Raw genomic sequence first — 15,956 nt, forward strand, 5'->3', positions numbered from 1 at the left:
CCATCAATACCATTTCCAGATGTCCTCCTTTAAAAACTAGCTGATCCTGAACTAGTAACAGATACTGTACATAGATACTTAGCACTAACACAAGTCCTTAAAAAGTAGACAAATTATTCTTCCACTAAAAAACCAGATTTAACTTTGCCTTTAAAATTTTCAAATCCTAGTAACCAAGCAACAAGACGAAAATTACACCTGTATTTCCCAGCCAGTGCTGCTCCTATCATCAGAGACAACTGTGTGTGTGTTCCTCCTTTACTCATGTGTTCCTCTCTAGGGCATTTTTAGCTCTGGTTGCACAGATTCCATATCTGGCCATAATGGATACTGAAGTATGGTTAAAATATCCATTAGCAAAACTGTTAAACCCCTTAAAGAATCACAGTCAATGGAGGAAAAACTCAAAGAGAAAATACTGCTTACTATGGAATATTTACAAATGCTTTGGAAATACAACTTAACACACTTCTAAATAAATTCTGAAAAGCTAACTGGATTTCTAGTATTTCTGACAGCTATTACTTGGTTAATATTTAAACATGGCTTATAAGCCTAAAAAGATCTCTCTTTTATCAATAGAAATTCTTTGAAAGATTCTCTAAAAATACTGCAAAAGTATTCGGGGCAAACAAAATTACTGTATAGAATCCAATAACATATCCTCCTAGACTATTTTTCTCTTAATGTGACCCTAATAGTACCATTTCTTAAAATTTATATCATTATCAACTTGATAATCCTTGTACAATCTCAATATATTTGTCCAATCAGAGACATAGATTCAAGTTAATTGTTAAAAATTCAACCTGGACACAGTGGTCATAAATCTACTCAGAAAAAAGAAACAAACTAAAATTTTATACAAATAATTCTGACTTTTATGATTCAAAAATCTGTGAGCTTGCTATTGAATTTTCTAACTTTAATTGGTATCAAGTAGTAGAACAACTTTTAAATGGCTATGATTACCAGACAAAATTCACTTTATTCACTAAATATAGACTTTTCCATAGTAATTACTTTTCCAATGTAATCTCCAGATTAAACTAATAAAACTACCATTTTTCACTGAAAAGTATTATAAATTCAGCTCTGACATATCATTGTACAGAACATTTCCTCTTTTGAATGTGTAACACTGTTTTCCCTTCATAGGATGGATGTGTTTACATTCATAATCCTATATAATACTCAGTTTTGAAATGGACTTGCGACTCAATATTCTTTGTGAAGGAGAAGATAACATTGGTTCAGTTAGCAGAGCAGAAGACGTGAAATTAATCAATCAGACGTTTCCAGTTAAGCCAAAATTCACTACCTCATGTACTCTGATAACTTCAGTTATGCGCATGATATCCCAGTCTGTTAAATTCAATTTTCTCTGCACACCTTAAAATCCAAGATTCAACTCATGTCACAAAGGCATGTTGATAACCTTCCTCACTAAGCTTGCTCTGTGTCCTGTGTTTCCTACTTCACGCACAGGAACTAGTCATTTGGCTCGTAAGTCAGAAAGCACATCCTGTCAGTCTTGCTTCCTAAACAGAGCTATCTGTTTCTTTCACGGACACTGTCACTTCCTATACAGTCCTTATCACTTTACTCCTAACTAGTGTCCTGTCACTACTCTCATTTCCCTACAACCCACTTTTTACATGGATTAACAAGTGACAGGATAATGCTTTAAAGATCTAATTGTAACATTTCATTTACATGATTTCAATGATCCTCTACATCCATGATGATGGTATCTAAACTCAACATCTCATGTATTTTTGATTTGTTGCTTGTCTATCCCATCTTATCTTTTACCCCCCTTCATGCCCCCATACTCCCCTCCTTGCACTCTATTCTCTGGACATACTAAACTATCAAGAAATCTCACCACATTCTCTGATGAAAGCCAATGGGCTTCCATACAAGTTGTTCTACTTGTTTGGATCACCTTTTCTCTAAACAGTGCTCTACCTGTCTGGATCACTCCTTTCTCTAAATCTTTCCCTGGCTAATTTCTAGTCATCTTTCAGGGCAGTATAACCACCATCACTGTGTGGAACGGCTTCCTAGATCTTCTTCCTCCCCTAATCCAACCCCTGGCCTGAATCAGATGTTTCTGCCAAACTTCACTCATACATTATGCATGCGCCATTATGGCGCTTGGCATATTCCATCATAACAGCATCTTTCTTTACCTTGCTTTGAATTTTACCACAGGCCTTTGGAAGGTATGCCCACTCAGCCCCAGTTTCCAACATAATACCTGGTACATGTCCATAAATGTTTGTTGAATGGATGGATGGGTGGACGAGTGAATGGGCTAGCTCCCTTAGAGGGAAAGACCCTCTAAGTTAGTTAGTGCCCTTAGAGAGGGGAAAGACCCTAAGCCAGCGATGCTGCCTTTGCCTAAGACATTTGTAGAGAACAGCTTAGGAATTGCCTTCAGAATCAGTTTATGAGCTAGAAAGGGGGTCAATATTTCAATGACAAATAAAACACCTTTATTTGTCATTGTTTGAACAACAAAACTGTGGGATGAAGTTTATCACCCAACTTTTTCACCAGTTCCATATGATCTACTCTCAAAAGCTGAAGATGATGGAGAAAAACGCTCCTAATTTTGAATATAAACTTCATTATATTTATGAAATATATTGCCTCCCAAGGTGGCTACTTGAAAATATAAGTTCTGGTGTGCTTTTAAAAAGAAATCAGTTTCACTGCTTTTTTAAAATTATGCTTTACATTTTGAGATGTTTGAATTAGTTATTGTTAGTAAAAGTTGATCAGAAATTAATGAGAAAAATTTATTTAAAAATATTAGCTGGTGAATTTGAACATATATTTCCTAAGACTATCTTGAAATATTTCAAAATTAGATTTAAAGTTTCTCCTCTCTAAGGAAAAAAAATTGGGAAAATCCTACTATTTTATTCAGATTCAAGTTCAAACATTTCTTTTAAATCACAGTTCTCAGAACATACTTTCATTGCCAAACTCTCTCCAAGGGATGCAATATTCTCAGATTTTTTATCCAAACATGCTTGCAGGCATTCCTTTTCTTTAGCCAAATCATTGAGGGTTGCACCAAGAATGCTGATTTCTTCTCGCTGGGCAATACTTTGTCTTGTAAAATTATCTAAATATGTAATCATAAAGGCATTGTTTTAAACAAGATAAAATTTTTTCCAGTTCAAGCAGAGTGAAGTACTTTTCAAAGTAAATTCTCCTATATTATATTCAATGACTAAAGATAAAATACTCTATCCCAAATTTTAAAATGGCTTTTGTTGTTAGTGATTAAAAATGAAGATTAATCATTCTAAATGACTTGTAAATGAAAAAGCACAATTAACACATCTGAATTAGAACAGCAAAGGAAAGTTCTATATAACAAATTCTCAAAGTAGAATGTGTGGTGGGAGAGGGGAAGGTGTGTGGAGGAAGTACATGGAATGTTGATTTTTTTTCTCTCCTAATTTCACCTTCCTTTAGCTTCAAATCACTGTTGCATATCAATTGGTAACTACCAGATCTTAAAAATACATTCAGTTAAGTCATCATAGGAGTCAAATATCTTCTAATATTCTGACTTTTTTCTACAGCACTGTTATAAACATTCCTAGAAAAAAATCATCCCAGGAAGTCTGATTTGCTTTGTAAGTATGCTGGAATGCCAGTGTCAGTGTTGAAGTCTTGTATAATTGGTACAGAAAAGTGGTTTTCAAATGGTGGTTTCTCAACCAGAACCATCAGCATCACCTGGGAACCTGTGAGAAACACAGATCCTCAGGTCCAATGCTGGACGTAATGAACTAGAAATTCTGCGTGGGCAGAGCAATTAGTTTCAACAAGCACCCTGGGAAAGATACAAAAGCCCTGGCATATCCTGCTCTGAGGAGCCTGGCTCCAGTGAGCTTAGCTCGCCTGAAGTTTGAGGAGCACTGGTCTAGACCATCTCTACCCAAAGAAACTCAGTGTGACTAGACTTCTAGGTAAATGACTGCCAGGGCCACCCAGTGCAGCACTGAGAGTAGAATTCCATACCACAGAGGGTGATGTATACACAAGGGATGAATCCTGTTTCTTTTCCAGGCAAACCACTTGTTTGGGGTGTTCTAATATCTGAGTTCATTCCCATTGGCAGAAAACACACTCTAGGCCAGTTCTAGAATCTCCTAGCTTAAAAAAAAAGTCAACCCCATATCCCATTTGTGCTACCACCCCATTTTCTGCTACTCTTAATAGCCAAACTTCTGTTTGACTTCTGTTCTCTCCTGTCTCCACCATCTCATTTCCCAATCATTCCTCAGACTACTCCATCTTTCACATCTAACACTATAATTCAAACTTTGGGGGGACCCCTGTTTCCAAAACCTCCAATGTGTCCATCCAATCAATATTTTTTCATTCTCATCTTATTTTGGGTCTTGAAAGTATCTGACAATTGATCATATTCTCCTTTCTAAAACATATGGCTCTCTTGCCTCCCCAAATGACACTCACTTCTGGGTTTTCTTCCTACTTCTTTGGCTCTTCTTACTCAGTCCTGGATCCTCTTCTCATTCTCTACATTTTCCCTAGGTGATTTCACGGTTTTAAAATATCATTTACATGCTGATGTGTCCTAAATATATATCTTTAGCTTAGATTTCTCTTCTGAGATACTAATTTATCTATTTACCTACTTACCCTACATTTTTACTTGAACTTAAAATCCAAAAATGAGTTCTTCAATATTCTCCTTTTATATTTTCTTTTAACACTTTCTACCTCAGTAAAAAGCACCCCACCCCACCTAATTGCTTATGTCAGATATTTTTGATCTGCATAATAGCAAACCTTAAAAATCTTATTCAGTTTTAAAATGAGCATTTTTATTGTCCTGACCAAAATTTTAATTTAAAGTTATAAGAATATTAAGTTATACAATATTTTCATAAAGAACACTGGTAAGAAACAATAATAAGAGACTTCATAAAAATATTTTTTCTATAAACTCAAATGAACTATAGATATATCCAAATCTATGTATACTTTCTACCAAAAATAGTATACGTGTAATACATTTCATTACAACAGCTATGGGCATGACATAATATAAAAGCTTATAAATTTAAAATCAATCATCATAAATTTACAAAGTACTGTTGCTTTGTTTAGCTATTCCTTCATTGAAAAATATGAAGCCATGTCTGAGTATTTATGGATCTAAGTTTAAGTAAAATATTTTACTATCAAAGAAAAATACATTTTCTCATGATTTTTGACTAAAAACTTTTAACTTAAGGGTCTATTTCTAAGTTTCTTTACGTTATAACTGAAGAGAAGAAAATTTTTTTTCCCAGACTTAAAAAAACAAAAAGGAACATAAGGAAAAACTCACCAATTTTTTCATCCAAGCACATAATTTTCTCCTGAGTAAGCTGTAGCTCATATTTTTTCTTAGCAAGGTGTCGCTGAGTATCAGAAAGATCTTTCTCTGTGTTTTCATATAAAAGTCTGTAAACATTTTAATAATAAAACTAATTCTGAAATTTTATGTTTTATCAACTTTTTATTGTATTTAAATCTAAGAACTTTTAAGGAAACTAATGCACATTTTTTGTTCTTAGTATTTTCATTATAAAAACAAACTATAGGAGGTTTGAAATATAAAGGGTAAAAGGGGATACTCAATCTACCACTGTAACATAAACAACTTTAGTATTCATTAGTATTTTTTTGCTTTGCATAAAGTTACCATAATCTAAATTCAAACTTGAGTTCAGATGTTTTTCACCTACACTCAATCTTTAACATTTTTCAGTCTTATAATTTAGCCCTTCAAATTATCATTTTCTGCTGAAAAACTTTATAAGAGCAATAGCCATTTGCTTTCAAGTAAACATAACCATTTACTTGAGTACTCCCCTAATATTAGACATTTGGGTTCATTTTAGGTTTTCATTAGTATAAATAAATCTATAATGAACAGTATTTCACTGAGTCCACAAACACTTGCTAAGTATATAGCAGGCACTATGGTGAACTAGATGGGCAGGGACCCTGCTCTCATGCAATTCATAGTCAATAAACAAATAAGTAGACAGACCATAATTTCTGGAAATATGCAAGCTAGATGATCTAAAAGTCCTCTCACCACAAAGCACACATACTAAAGAAGATGTAAGAAGCATCCTTTAGAATGTACAGCAAAGCTCAGAACAGCCTGTAAGGGAAGTCCCTTGGTACCAAATCAGAGTAGTGAGTCTATGAACTGATGTTATATCAGCTATGGTTGGGGTTTACTTGTCTCAGTAGCCTAGAGTCTTGTCTTTTAACTCAGAAACAGAAGATGAGGCCACAGAAATGTCTGCCACACAAGTTTTAGAAATAAGATCCCCCACATAAAGCCACTAAGAGCTATACTATTAGTGGAGAGGCCAGACTAGAGGAAATCAGCTTGCCAAACATTGCTAAAGCGGGGTAACAAAAATAACTAAACATTTTCGTTGAGAAATCTCAATCTCAAGATAAGAAATCAAAATAAAATCTGGTTCCAGGATGGTAATATAATCTAGAAAACTTGGTGGAAATACACACAAAAGTTTTCTGGAGGGACATGACTTCAACTCAGGCACAAACCAAACCCCAGACAAGGGTCTGTTGAAAATAAGCTCACAAACCAATACAATATTGTAATTATCTTTCAATTAAAAATAAATTTTTAAAAAATGAGCTCACAATTCAATCTTAAAAACATACTAAGAAACAACCCAAACTTAGTGGGAGTCAAAAGACACACAAACTAAATTAGATCTCAAAGAACTTCATATTATAGCCTTATTAAACAGAAATTTTAAAATAATTTTAAATACTAATACATAAAAAGTATAATAAAAATTCATAATAAAAAGAGCCAGCAGATTTTAAAAAGAACCAAAGAGAACTTCAGGAAATTAAACTAAAAGCATTGAAATAAAAATTTTAAAAGGACATCAAATGACAAGGTTAAGAACAAAATAGATACAGCTAAAGAGACAATTAGTAAGCTAGAATTAGGAGACATTAACAATAGAATGAGAGGGTCCAATATTCACCTAATAGGGATTCCAGGAAAGAACAAACACAATATTCAAAGAAACAATGGCTGATATCACACATGAACTCTTACACTAAAGAAATATCAATAAAAAACATGAAAACCAGCTTTAAGGGAATGTAAATCATGGGTAGAACAGAAAACAAATCTGCATCTAGTAAATGGGGGAGGGTAAAAGGACTTAAAAGGGGACAAGATTTCTACATCAACAATGCCAAAGAAAACTAGGCAGAATCTCTAAATAGACACTCCTCTAAAGAAGACATACAGATGGCCAACAGGTACATGAAAAGATGCTCAACACTGCTAATTATTAGAGAAATGCAAATCAAAACTACAACCAGGCATCATGTCAAACCAGTCAGAATGGCCATCACCAAAACCTCTACAAATAATTAATGCTGGAGAGAGCGTGGAGAAAGATGAATCCTATTACATTGTTGCTGCTGCTGCTAAGTCGCTTCAGTCGTGTCCGACTCTGTGCAATCCCATAGACAGCAGTCTACCAGGCTCTTCCATCCCTGGGATTCTCCAGGCAAGAACACTGGAGTGGGTTGCCTTTTCTTTCTCCAATGCATGAAAGTGAAAAGTGAAAGTGAAGTCGCTCAGCTGTGTCCGACTCTTTGCGACCCTATGGACTCTTTGCGACCCTATGGACTGCAGCCCACCAGGCTCCTCCATCCATGGGATTTTCCAGACAAGAGTACTAGAGTGGGTTGCTAGTACCTTCTCCATTGTTGGTAGGATGTAAATTGGTATACATCCTCTATGGAAAACAGTGTGGAGGTTTCTAAAAAAACTAAAAATAGGGCTACTGAGCTACTATACAATCCAGCAATCCCACTCCTAGGCATATATCCAGAGAAAATCATACTTTGAAAAGATACTTGCATCCCAATGTTCACTGCAACACTATTTACAATAGCTTGTAAATTACACTATTTAGAACACTATTTACAATAGGACATGGAAGCAACCTAAATGTCCAGCAATAGATAAAGATGTGATGTGTGTGTGTATATATATATATATATATCACAATGGAATATTACTCAGCCATTAAAAAGAATAAAATAATACCATTTGCAGCAATATGAATGGACCTAGAGATTATCATAAGTGAAGTAAGCCAGAGAAAGAAAAATATCATCTGATATCGCTTATATGTGGAATCTAAAAAAAGACACAAATGGACTTATTTAACAAAACAGAAAGAGACTCACAGACATAGAAAATAAACTTAGGATTACCAAAGGGAAAAAATGGGTGGGATAAGGTAAATTAGGAGGCTGGGATTAAATATACACACCACTACATATAAAACTGGCAACCAATAAGGACCTACTATATAGCACAGGGAACTATACTCAATATTCTGCAATAAACTATAAGAGAAAGGAATCTGAAAAGGAATATATATTTATGTAACTGAGTCACTATGCTGTATACCTGAAACTAACACAGTATTGTAAATCAACCATACTTTAATAAAAATATTCTTGAAAATACATGCTAAGATAAGAGCCATAAATACAATAGGTGTATCAATTCACATGATAATGAATGAGTCCTGGAAAGACAGGCAGAGGATGTGACAAAACGTTCCAGTGTACATTGTGGCCATCCTTATCATGTTAAACTATACTGAAGCTGCATATTTTCCAAAATAGCCATAAGATCCCTGCATAATTCAAGAATACATCTAATAGGAAAATGGAAAACTACATGCACAATCAGAAGTTTTCAAATCATAATTTTAAATCACTGACCCATAAACCCACACCAAAAACAGACCCTTGAGAAACAGAAACTTAGAAATAAAGCTGGTAGCTTCTTTTGCAGACTCTTCTAACAGGCCCTCCAATGTCAGAAAACTCATTCAAGATATGTTTGCTGCTAAGTTGCTTCAGTCGTGTCCGACGGCAGCCCACCAGGCTCCGCCGTCCCTGGGATTCTCCAAGCAAGAACACTGGAGTGGGTTGCCATTTCCTTCTCCAATGCATGAAAGTGAAAAGTGAAAGTGAAGTCACTGAGTCGCGTCCAACTCTCAGCAACCCCATGGACTGCAGCCTACCAGGCTCCTCCGTCCATGGGATTTTCCAGGCAAGAGTATTGGAGTCAAGATATGTTTAGGAGGTTTTTATACCAAAGCCCAAAGGGGCTTAGGTTATAAACTACCTGATGTACTTTTTTTGAATGGTGATTTTGGAGCTTAAAACCAACTCCTCTGTGCACCCTCAGTAGCTGTTAAAAATCAGGGTTCTGGTATATCGTGCGATTCTCCTGATTTCTCTTTAAGGTCTTATTCTCAAAACAAATTCCCACTTGGTTCTCAGACTGCACTCCCCATCAGTGCTCAGCTGTACACACTTTGCCCAGTTCTAAGGAAACACTTACTCAGAGACACTCAAAATAATGCTTTTGTAGATAATTGTTTATAATTAAGTAGATTCTCCAAAGACACTCACACTAGTGAAACAGAAAATTCCACAGATGACAGCACTCATAAACCAAGCTACAGTGTATAGTGATGGTGTTTTATAGTTTCCATTCAGCATTTTACCAAATAATATAAGCAAGTTTGATAGCAGAGACTGAAATTTATGCTTTGCTACCTCAGAATGACTCTAAGACTTCAAACTCAAAATGAGAAATCTGTACCTATTATAAAACTCAGTGCACAGAATAGAATGCTTCCTTCACAAAATGACATAATCAGAACCAAATGATAGATTTTTAGAGTATTTTGGAAAAATGTCTTGACAGGTAATTTGTCTGGCCAGAAATCAGATAGTGAAGGTTCTCAGTATAACATTAACCTGGGATCTGACACACCATCTCTAGCTCAGAGTCCTATTATAGATTATGGTTGCTTCCAAATTTGGGCAATTATATTAAAGCTGCTACAAACACTATGTACAGGTTTTTGTGTGTACATAACGTTTTCAACTCCTTTGGGTAAATATCAATAAGCATGATTGGTGGATCATACAATAAGTGTATGTTTAGTTCTGTATGAAACTGCCAAATAGCTTTACAAACTGACTGTACCACTTTTAATTCCCATCAGCTCCTGTTGATCTACATTCTTACCAGTATTTGTTGTGCTTCCGATTTTGGCCATTCTAATAGCTATGTTTTAATATCTTGTTTTAATTTGCATTTTCAGATGATATATGATGTGTTATATCTTTTTATATACTTATTTGATATCTCTATAACTTCTTTGATGAGATGTTTGTTAAGGTCTTTGGCCCATTCTAAGTGGGTTGTTGCAAAATTCAAAAAATCCTTATTGCCAAATTCAGACTTAAATTGAAGAAAGTCGGGAAAACCATTAGATCATTCAGGTATGACCTAAATCAAACCCCTTACGATTATACAGTGGAAGTGACAAATAGATTCAAGATATTAGATCTGATAGACAGAGTGCCTGAAGAACTATGGACTGAGGTTTGTGACATTGTATAGCAAGCAGTGATCAAAACCATTCCCAGGGAAAAAGAAATGCAAAAAGGCAAATATGGTTGTCTAAGGATGCCTTACAAATAGCTGAGAAAAGAAGAGAAGCTAAAGGCAAAGGAGAAAAGGAAAGATATACCTATTTGAATGCAGAGTTCCAAAGAATAGAAGGAGAGATAAGAAAGCCTTCCTCAGTGATCAATGCAAAGAAATAGAGGAAAACAATAGAATGGGAAAGACTAGAAATCTCTTCAAGAAAATTAGAGATTCCAAGGGAACATTTCATGCAAAGATGGGCTCAGTAAAGGACAGAAACGGTATGGACCTAACAGAAACAGAAGATATTAAAAAGAGGTAGCAAGAACACACAGAAGAACTATACAAAAAAGATGTTAATGACCCAGATAATCATGATGGTGTATTCACTCAGCTAGAGCCAGACATCCTGGAATGTAAAGTCAAGTGGGCCTTAGGAAGCATCACTACGAACAAAGCTAGTGGAGGTAATGGAATTCAGTTGAGCTATTTCAAATCCTAAAAGATGATGCTGTGAAAGTGCTGCACTCAATATGTCAGCAAATTTGGAAAACTCAGCAGTGGCCACAGGACTGGAAAAGGTCAGTTTTAATTCCAATCCCAAAGAATGTTTAGACTACCACACAATTGCACTTATCTCACATGCCAGCAAAGTAATACCCAAAATTCTCCAAGCCAGGTTTCAACAGTATATGAACTGTGAACTTCCAGATGTTAAAGTTGGATTTAGAAAAGGCAGAGGAATCAGAGATCAAATTGTCAACATCTGTTGGATCACTGAAAAAGCAAGAGAGTTCCAGAAAAACATCTACTTCTGGTTTATAGACTACTCCAAAGCTTTTGACTGTGTGGATCACAAGAAACTGTGGAAAATTCTGAAAGAGATGGGAATACCAGACCACCTGACCTGCAGGTCAGGAACCGACAGTTAGAACCGGAACAGACTGGTTCCAAATTGGGAGAGGAATAGGTCAAGGCTGTATATTGTCACCCTGCTTATTTAACTTATATGCAGAGTATATCATGCAAAACACCAGGCTGGATGAAGTACAAGCTGGAACCAAGATTGTTGGGAGAAATATCAATAACCTCAGATACACAGATGACACCACCCTTATGGCAGAAAGCGAAGAACTAAAGAGCTTCTTGATGAAGGTGAAAGAGGAAAGTGAAAAAGTTGGCTTAAAGCTCAACATTCAAAAACCTAAGATCGTGGCATCAGGTCCCATCACTTCATGACAAATAGATGGGTAAAAATGGAAACAGTGAGAGATTTCATGACGTTTGCTCCTTGGAAAAAAGTTATGACCAACCTAGATAGCATTTTGAAAAGCAGAGACATTACTTTGCCAACAAAGGTCTGTCCAGTCAAAGCTATGGGTTTTCTAGTAGTCATGTACGGATGTGACAGCTGGACTATAAAGAAAGCTGAGTGCCGAAGAATTGATGCTTTTGAACTGTGGTGCTGGAGAAGACTCTTGAGAGTCCCTTGGACTTCAGGGAGATCAAACCAGGCAATCCTAAAGGAAATCAGTCCTGAATATTCATTGGAAGGACTGATGCTGACCCTAAAACTCCAATACTTTGGCCACCTGAGGCAAAAAACTGACTCATTGGAAACGACCCTGATGCTGGAAAAGATAGAAGGCAGGAGAAGGGGACAAGAGAGGATGAGACGGTTGGATGGCATCACCAGTTTGATGGACATGAGTTTGAGCAAGCTCCAGGAGTTGGTGATGAACAACGAACTGAGTGAATGAACTGAACTGAAGTGAGTTGTTTCTTATCGTTGTTTTTTAAAAGTCCTAAATATAATTTGGATGTGTGTGTTAGTTTCTCAGTCATGTGTAACTCCTTGTGACCCCATGGACTGTAGCTCACCAGTTCCTCTGTCAATGGGATTCACCAGGTAAGAATACTGGAGTGGGTTGCCATTTCCTTCTCCAGGGGATCTTCCAGATCCAATGAGACTCCTGCATTGCAAGCAGATGCTTTACCATCTGAGCTATAACCTATCTATTATGAAGGTACAATTGATGTATAATATATTTCATGTGTATAATATAGTGATTCACAATTTTTAAAGGTTATATGCCATATATATCTGACTTTATTTTGGGGGGCTCCAAAATCACTGCAGATGGTGATTGCAGCCATGGAATTAAAAGACGCTTACTCCTTGGAAGGTAAGTTATGACCAACCTAGATAGCATATTCAAAAAGCATTACTTTGCCAACAAAGGTCTAGTCAAGGCTATGGTTTTTCCAGTGGTCACGTATGGATGTGAGAGTTGGACTGTGAAGAAAGCTGAGCGCCGAAGAATTGATGCTTTTGAACTGTGGTGTTGTAGAAGATTCTTGAGAGTTCCTTGGACTGCAAGGAGATCCAACCAGTCCATCCTAAAGGAGATCAGTCCTGAGTGATCATTGAAAGGACTGATGTTGAAGCTGAAACTCCAATACTTTGGCCACCTCATGTGAAGAGCTGACTCATTGGAAAAGACTCTGATGCTGGGAGGGATTGGGGGCAGGAGGAAAAGGGGACGACAGAGGATGAGATGGCTGGATGAGTTTGAGTGAACTCCAGGAGTTTGTGCTGGACAGGGAGGCCTGGTGTGCTGTGATTCATGGGGTCGCAAAGATCAGACATGACTGAGCGACTGAACTGTATCTGACTTATTTCACTTAGCATAATACCCTCAATGTCCATTCATGTTGTTGCAAATGGCAACATTTCGTTCTTTCTTATGGTTGAGCAGTATCCCATTGTATGTGTGTGTATATACATATACACATGTATTTATACACCCATCTTCTTTATTCACTTGTCTGTTGATGAGTAACATTTAGGTTGTTTCCATATATTGGCAATTGTAAATAATGATTCTATGTACATTGGGTTGCATGTATCTTTTCAATTTTTGTTTTATTCAGATAAATACCCAGGAGTGGAATTGCTAGGTCATATGGTAGCTCTATTTTTAATTTTTTGAGAAACCTCCATACTGTTTTCCACAGTGGCTATATCAATTTCCATTCCCATCAGCAGTATACAAGGGTTCCCTTTTCTCCACATCCTGGCCAACATTTGTTATTTGTGGTCTTTCTGATGATAATCATTCTAACAGCTGTGAGGTGGTATCTCATTGTGGTTTTAATGTGCATTTCTCTGATGTTTAACATTTTTGAACACTTTTTCATGTGCCTGTTAGCCATCTGTATGTCTTCTTTGGAAAAATATCCATTAAGTTCTTCTGCCCATTTTTTAATTGAGTTGGTTACCTTTTTAAGTTGTAGATAGCAGTTCTTTATCAGAGGTGTCTTCAGCAAACATTTTCTTCCAGTCTGTGGCTTGTCTTCTCATATACTTGATATCACGTTGAGCAGAGAATTAAGCCTTCAATTTTTTTCCCCATTTTTTTTTCACTGGAGGCTCAGGTGGCACGTGACAGTTCATAACATGGCTTCAGAGGTAGGGCGGAGCAGGGAAACAAAAGATAAACTGGGGTGGGAAAGAAAAACAACCAGGAGGAGGGAAGATGTGGCTGGTTCCTTCTCAGCCTGATTTAGGGGAGGGAGTTGGTGCCTCTGAACAACAAGGATGGATCCCTTCCTTTAACCCTTGGTAGGGGAGAGAGGAAAAAAAAAAAAGCAAAGGGGTGTAGCTTTGGCCTTCCTGAGTCTCAAGAAAAGGAGGGAAAAGCCAGTGTTTTGATGTCATGAATTATGGGAAAGAGCAGAAGGAGGTGCTGGGTAGGATACAGGTCAGTTGGAAAAACTGGCAGATACCAGATGGTGACTCTGGGTGTCCTTTGAGTTGGAATCACTCCAGTATGGTGGCTGGGGGGTCCCCACTGTTGATGGGTGCTGAGGTCTCTGGGGTGGTGGGCTGCCTGGGTCCCAGGGACCGCTGCTATCTCTGCTGGAAGTAGGGGCAGTTTCATAGGCGCTGGGACTCAGGTTGGGAGCTGTCAGTGGGGCCTTGGCTGGGCTTGGTCTCATCATCCCCACCTTCTGTGGTGGGCTGCTGGGGTGGCCTGGGGTGGCAAGGCCCTTAGTATCTGGGTCAGAATCTGGGTGGGGGTATCCGCTCAACCCCTGCTGCTGGTCTCCCTCCAATGGGGCTGTCTTTTTGGGTTCTATGCCATCCATGCCCTCTGTGGGCTGCTGCTGGTTGGGGGCCAAGGGCCTCACAAGAAGCACTGTCAGTAGAAGGGTGGTGGGCTCCAACGTCTAGGCCACTGCCCAGAGTCTTTGGCATGCTCCCCTTTGCTGCCTGGCTCTGTTCTGCCCGATCGAGCCTCTTAAGTCTTCAATTTTAATGAAGTAGAGTTTGTCAATTATTTCTTTCATGGATTATGCCTTCAGTATTACATCTAAGAAGTAACCAGCATGCCCAAGGTCATCTGGTGTGCTTCTAAATTTTGGGCTCTGGCCCATGCCTGCTGCAGCTGCAGATGCCAGAGGCACTGAACGTCTCCACTGTCCCGTTTCTGTTTCTCTTCTTGACGGCAGGCTTCCCTACATCCTCCTCTTCAGGCCTGCTTTCCTCAATTAACCAAAAAGAATCTGCCTGCAACACAGGTGACCCAGGTTCAATCCCTGGGTGGTGAAGATCCCCTGGAGGAGGGCATGGCAACCCACTCCAGTATTCGTGCCTGGAAAATCCCATGGACAGAGGAGCCTGGCAGGCTACAGTCCATAGGGTCGCAAAAATCGGACACGACAGAGTGACTAACACTTTCACTTTCTTTCACTTTATCTGATAAAAACATGACCTGAAATATATAAAGAAATCTTAAAGTTCAACACTAAGTGGATAAACAATTGAAAAATTGGGCTAAAGATCTAAATAGACACCTCACCAAAAATACAGATGACAAGCAACAATACGAGAAGTTCCACATTATTTGTCATTAGAGAATTGCAAATTATGACAAGACATCACTACACACATACTTTAATGCCTAAAATACAGAAATTTGACAATAATAAATGCTGACAGAGAGTCCCCTTCATTCCTTTTGATGGAAATGCAAAATGGTATACTCACTTTGAAAGTGAGTAGTTTCAAATTGGTAGTTTCTTACAAAGTTAAATGCAGTTTTACTATATGACTCAGCAATTGTGCTCCTAGGTATTTACTGAACTGATCTAAAAAATTCTGTTCTGGGGATTCTCTGGCCGCCCAGTGGTTAGGACTCTGCATTTTCACTGCTGAAGACACAGGTTCAACACCTAGTCGGGGAACTAAGATCCTACAAACTGTGAGAAGCTGAAATAAAAATTTAAATAAAAAAATAAAAACTTCTGTCCACACAAAAACATGCACATGAAAGTGTATAACAGCTTTATTCACAATTGCCAAAAACTA

The 15,956-nt window shown here is 37.5% G+C and overlaps 1 protein-coding gene across 12 annotated transcripts in view; it reads right to left on the reverse strand.

Moving 5' to 3' along the window:
- TSGA10 (testis specific 10) overlaps window positions 1-15,956 on the reverse strand; it is a 96,211-nt gene that overhangs the window by 36,270 nt on the left and 43,985 nt on the right. For all 12 annotated transcript variants that reach the window (XR_005725812.1, XM_040267658.1, XM_040267656.1 and 9 more), the window contains 2 exons: window positions 5,387-5,502; window positions 2,985-3,139 (listed from right to left, as the gene is read on the reverse strand). Coding sequence is in view for 11 of the 12 variants with exons in the window: in XM_040267658.1 (XP_040123592.1) it covers window positions 2,985-3,139; window positions 5,387-5,502 (271 nt within the window). In the remaining variant the exon portion in view is untranslated. The remainder of the gene's footprint in view (window positions 1-2,984; window positions 3,140-5,386; window positions 5,503-15,956) is intronic.

The sequence above is a fragment of the Oryx dammah genome, unplaced genomic scaffold, assembly GCF_014754425.2.
Source record: "Oryx dammah isolate SB20612 unplaced genomic scaffold, SCBI_Odam_1.1 HiC_scaffold_25, whole genome shotgun sequence".
In the NCBI taxonomy this organism is placed as follows: Eukaryota; Metazoa; Chordata; class Mammalia; order Artiodactyla; family Bovidae; genus Oryx; species Oryx dammah.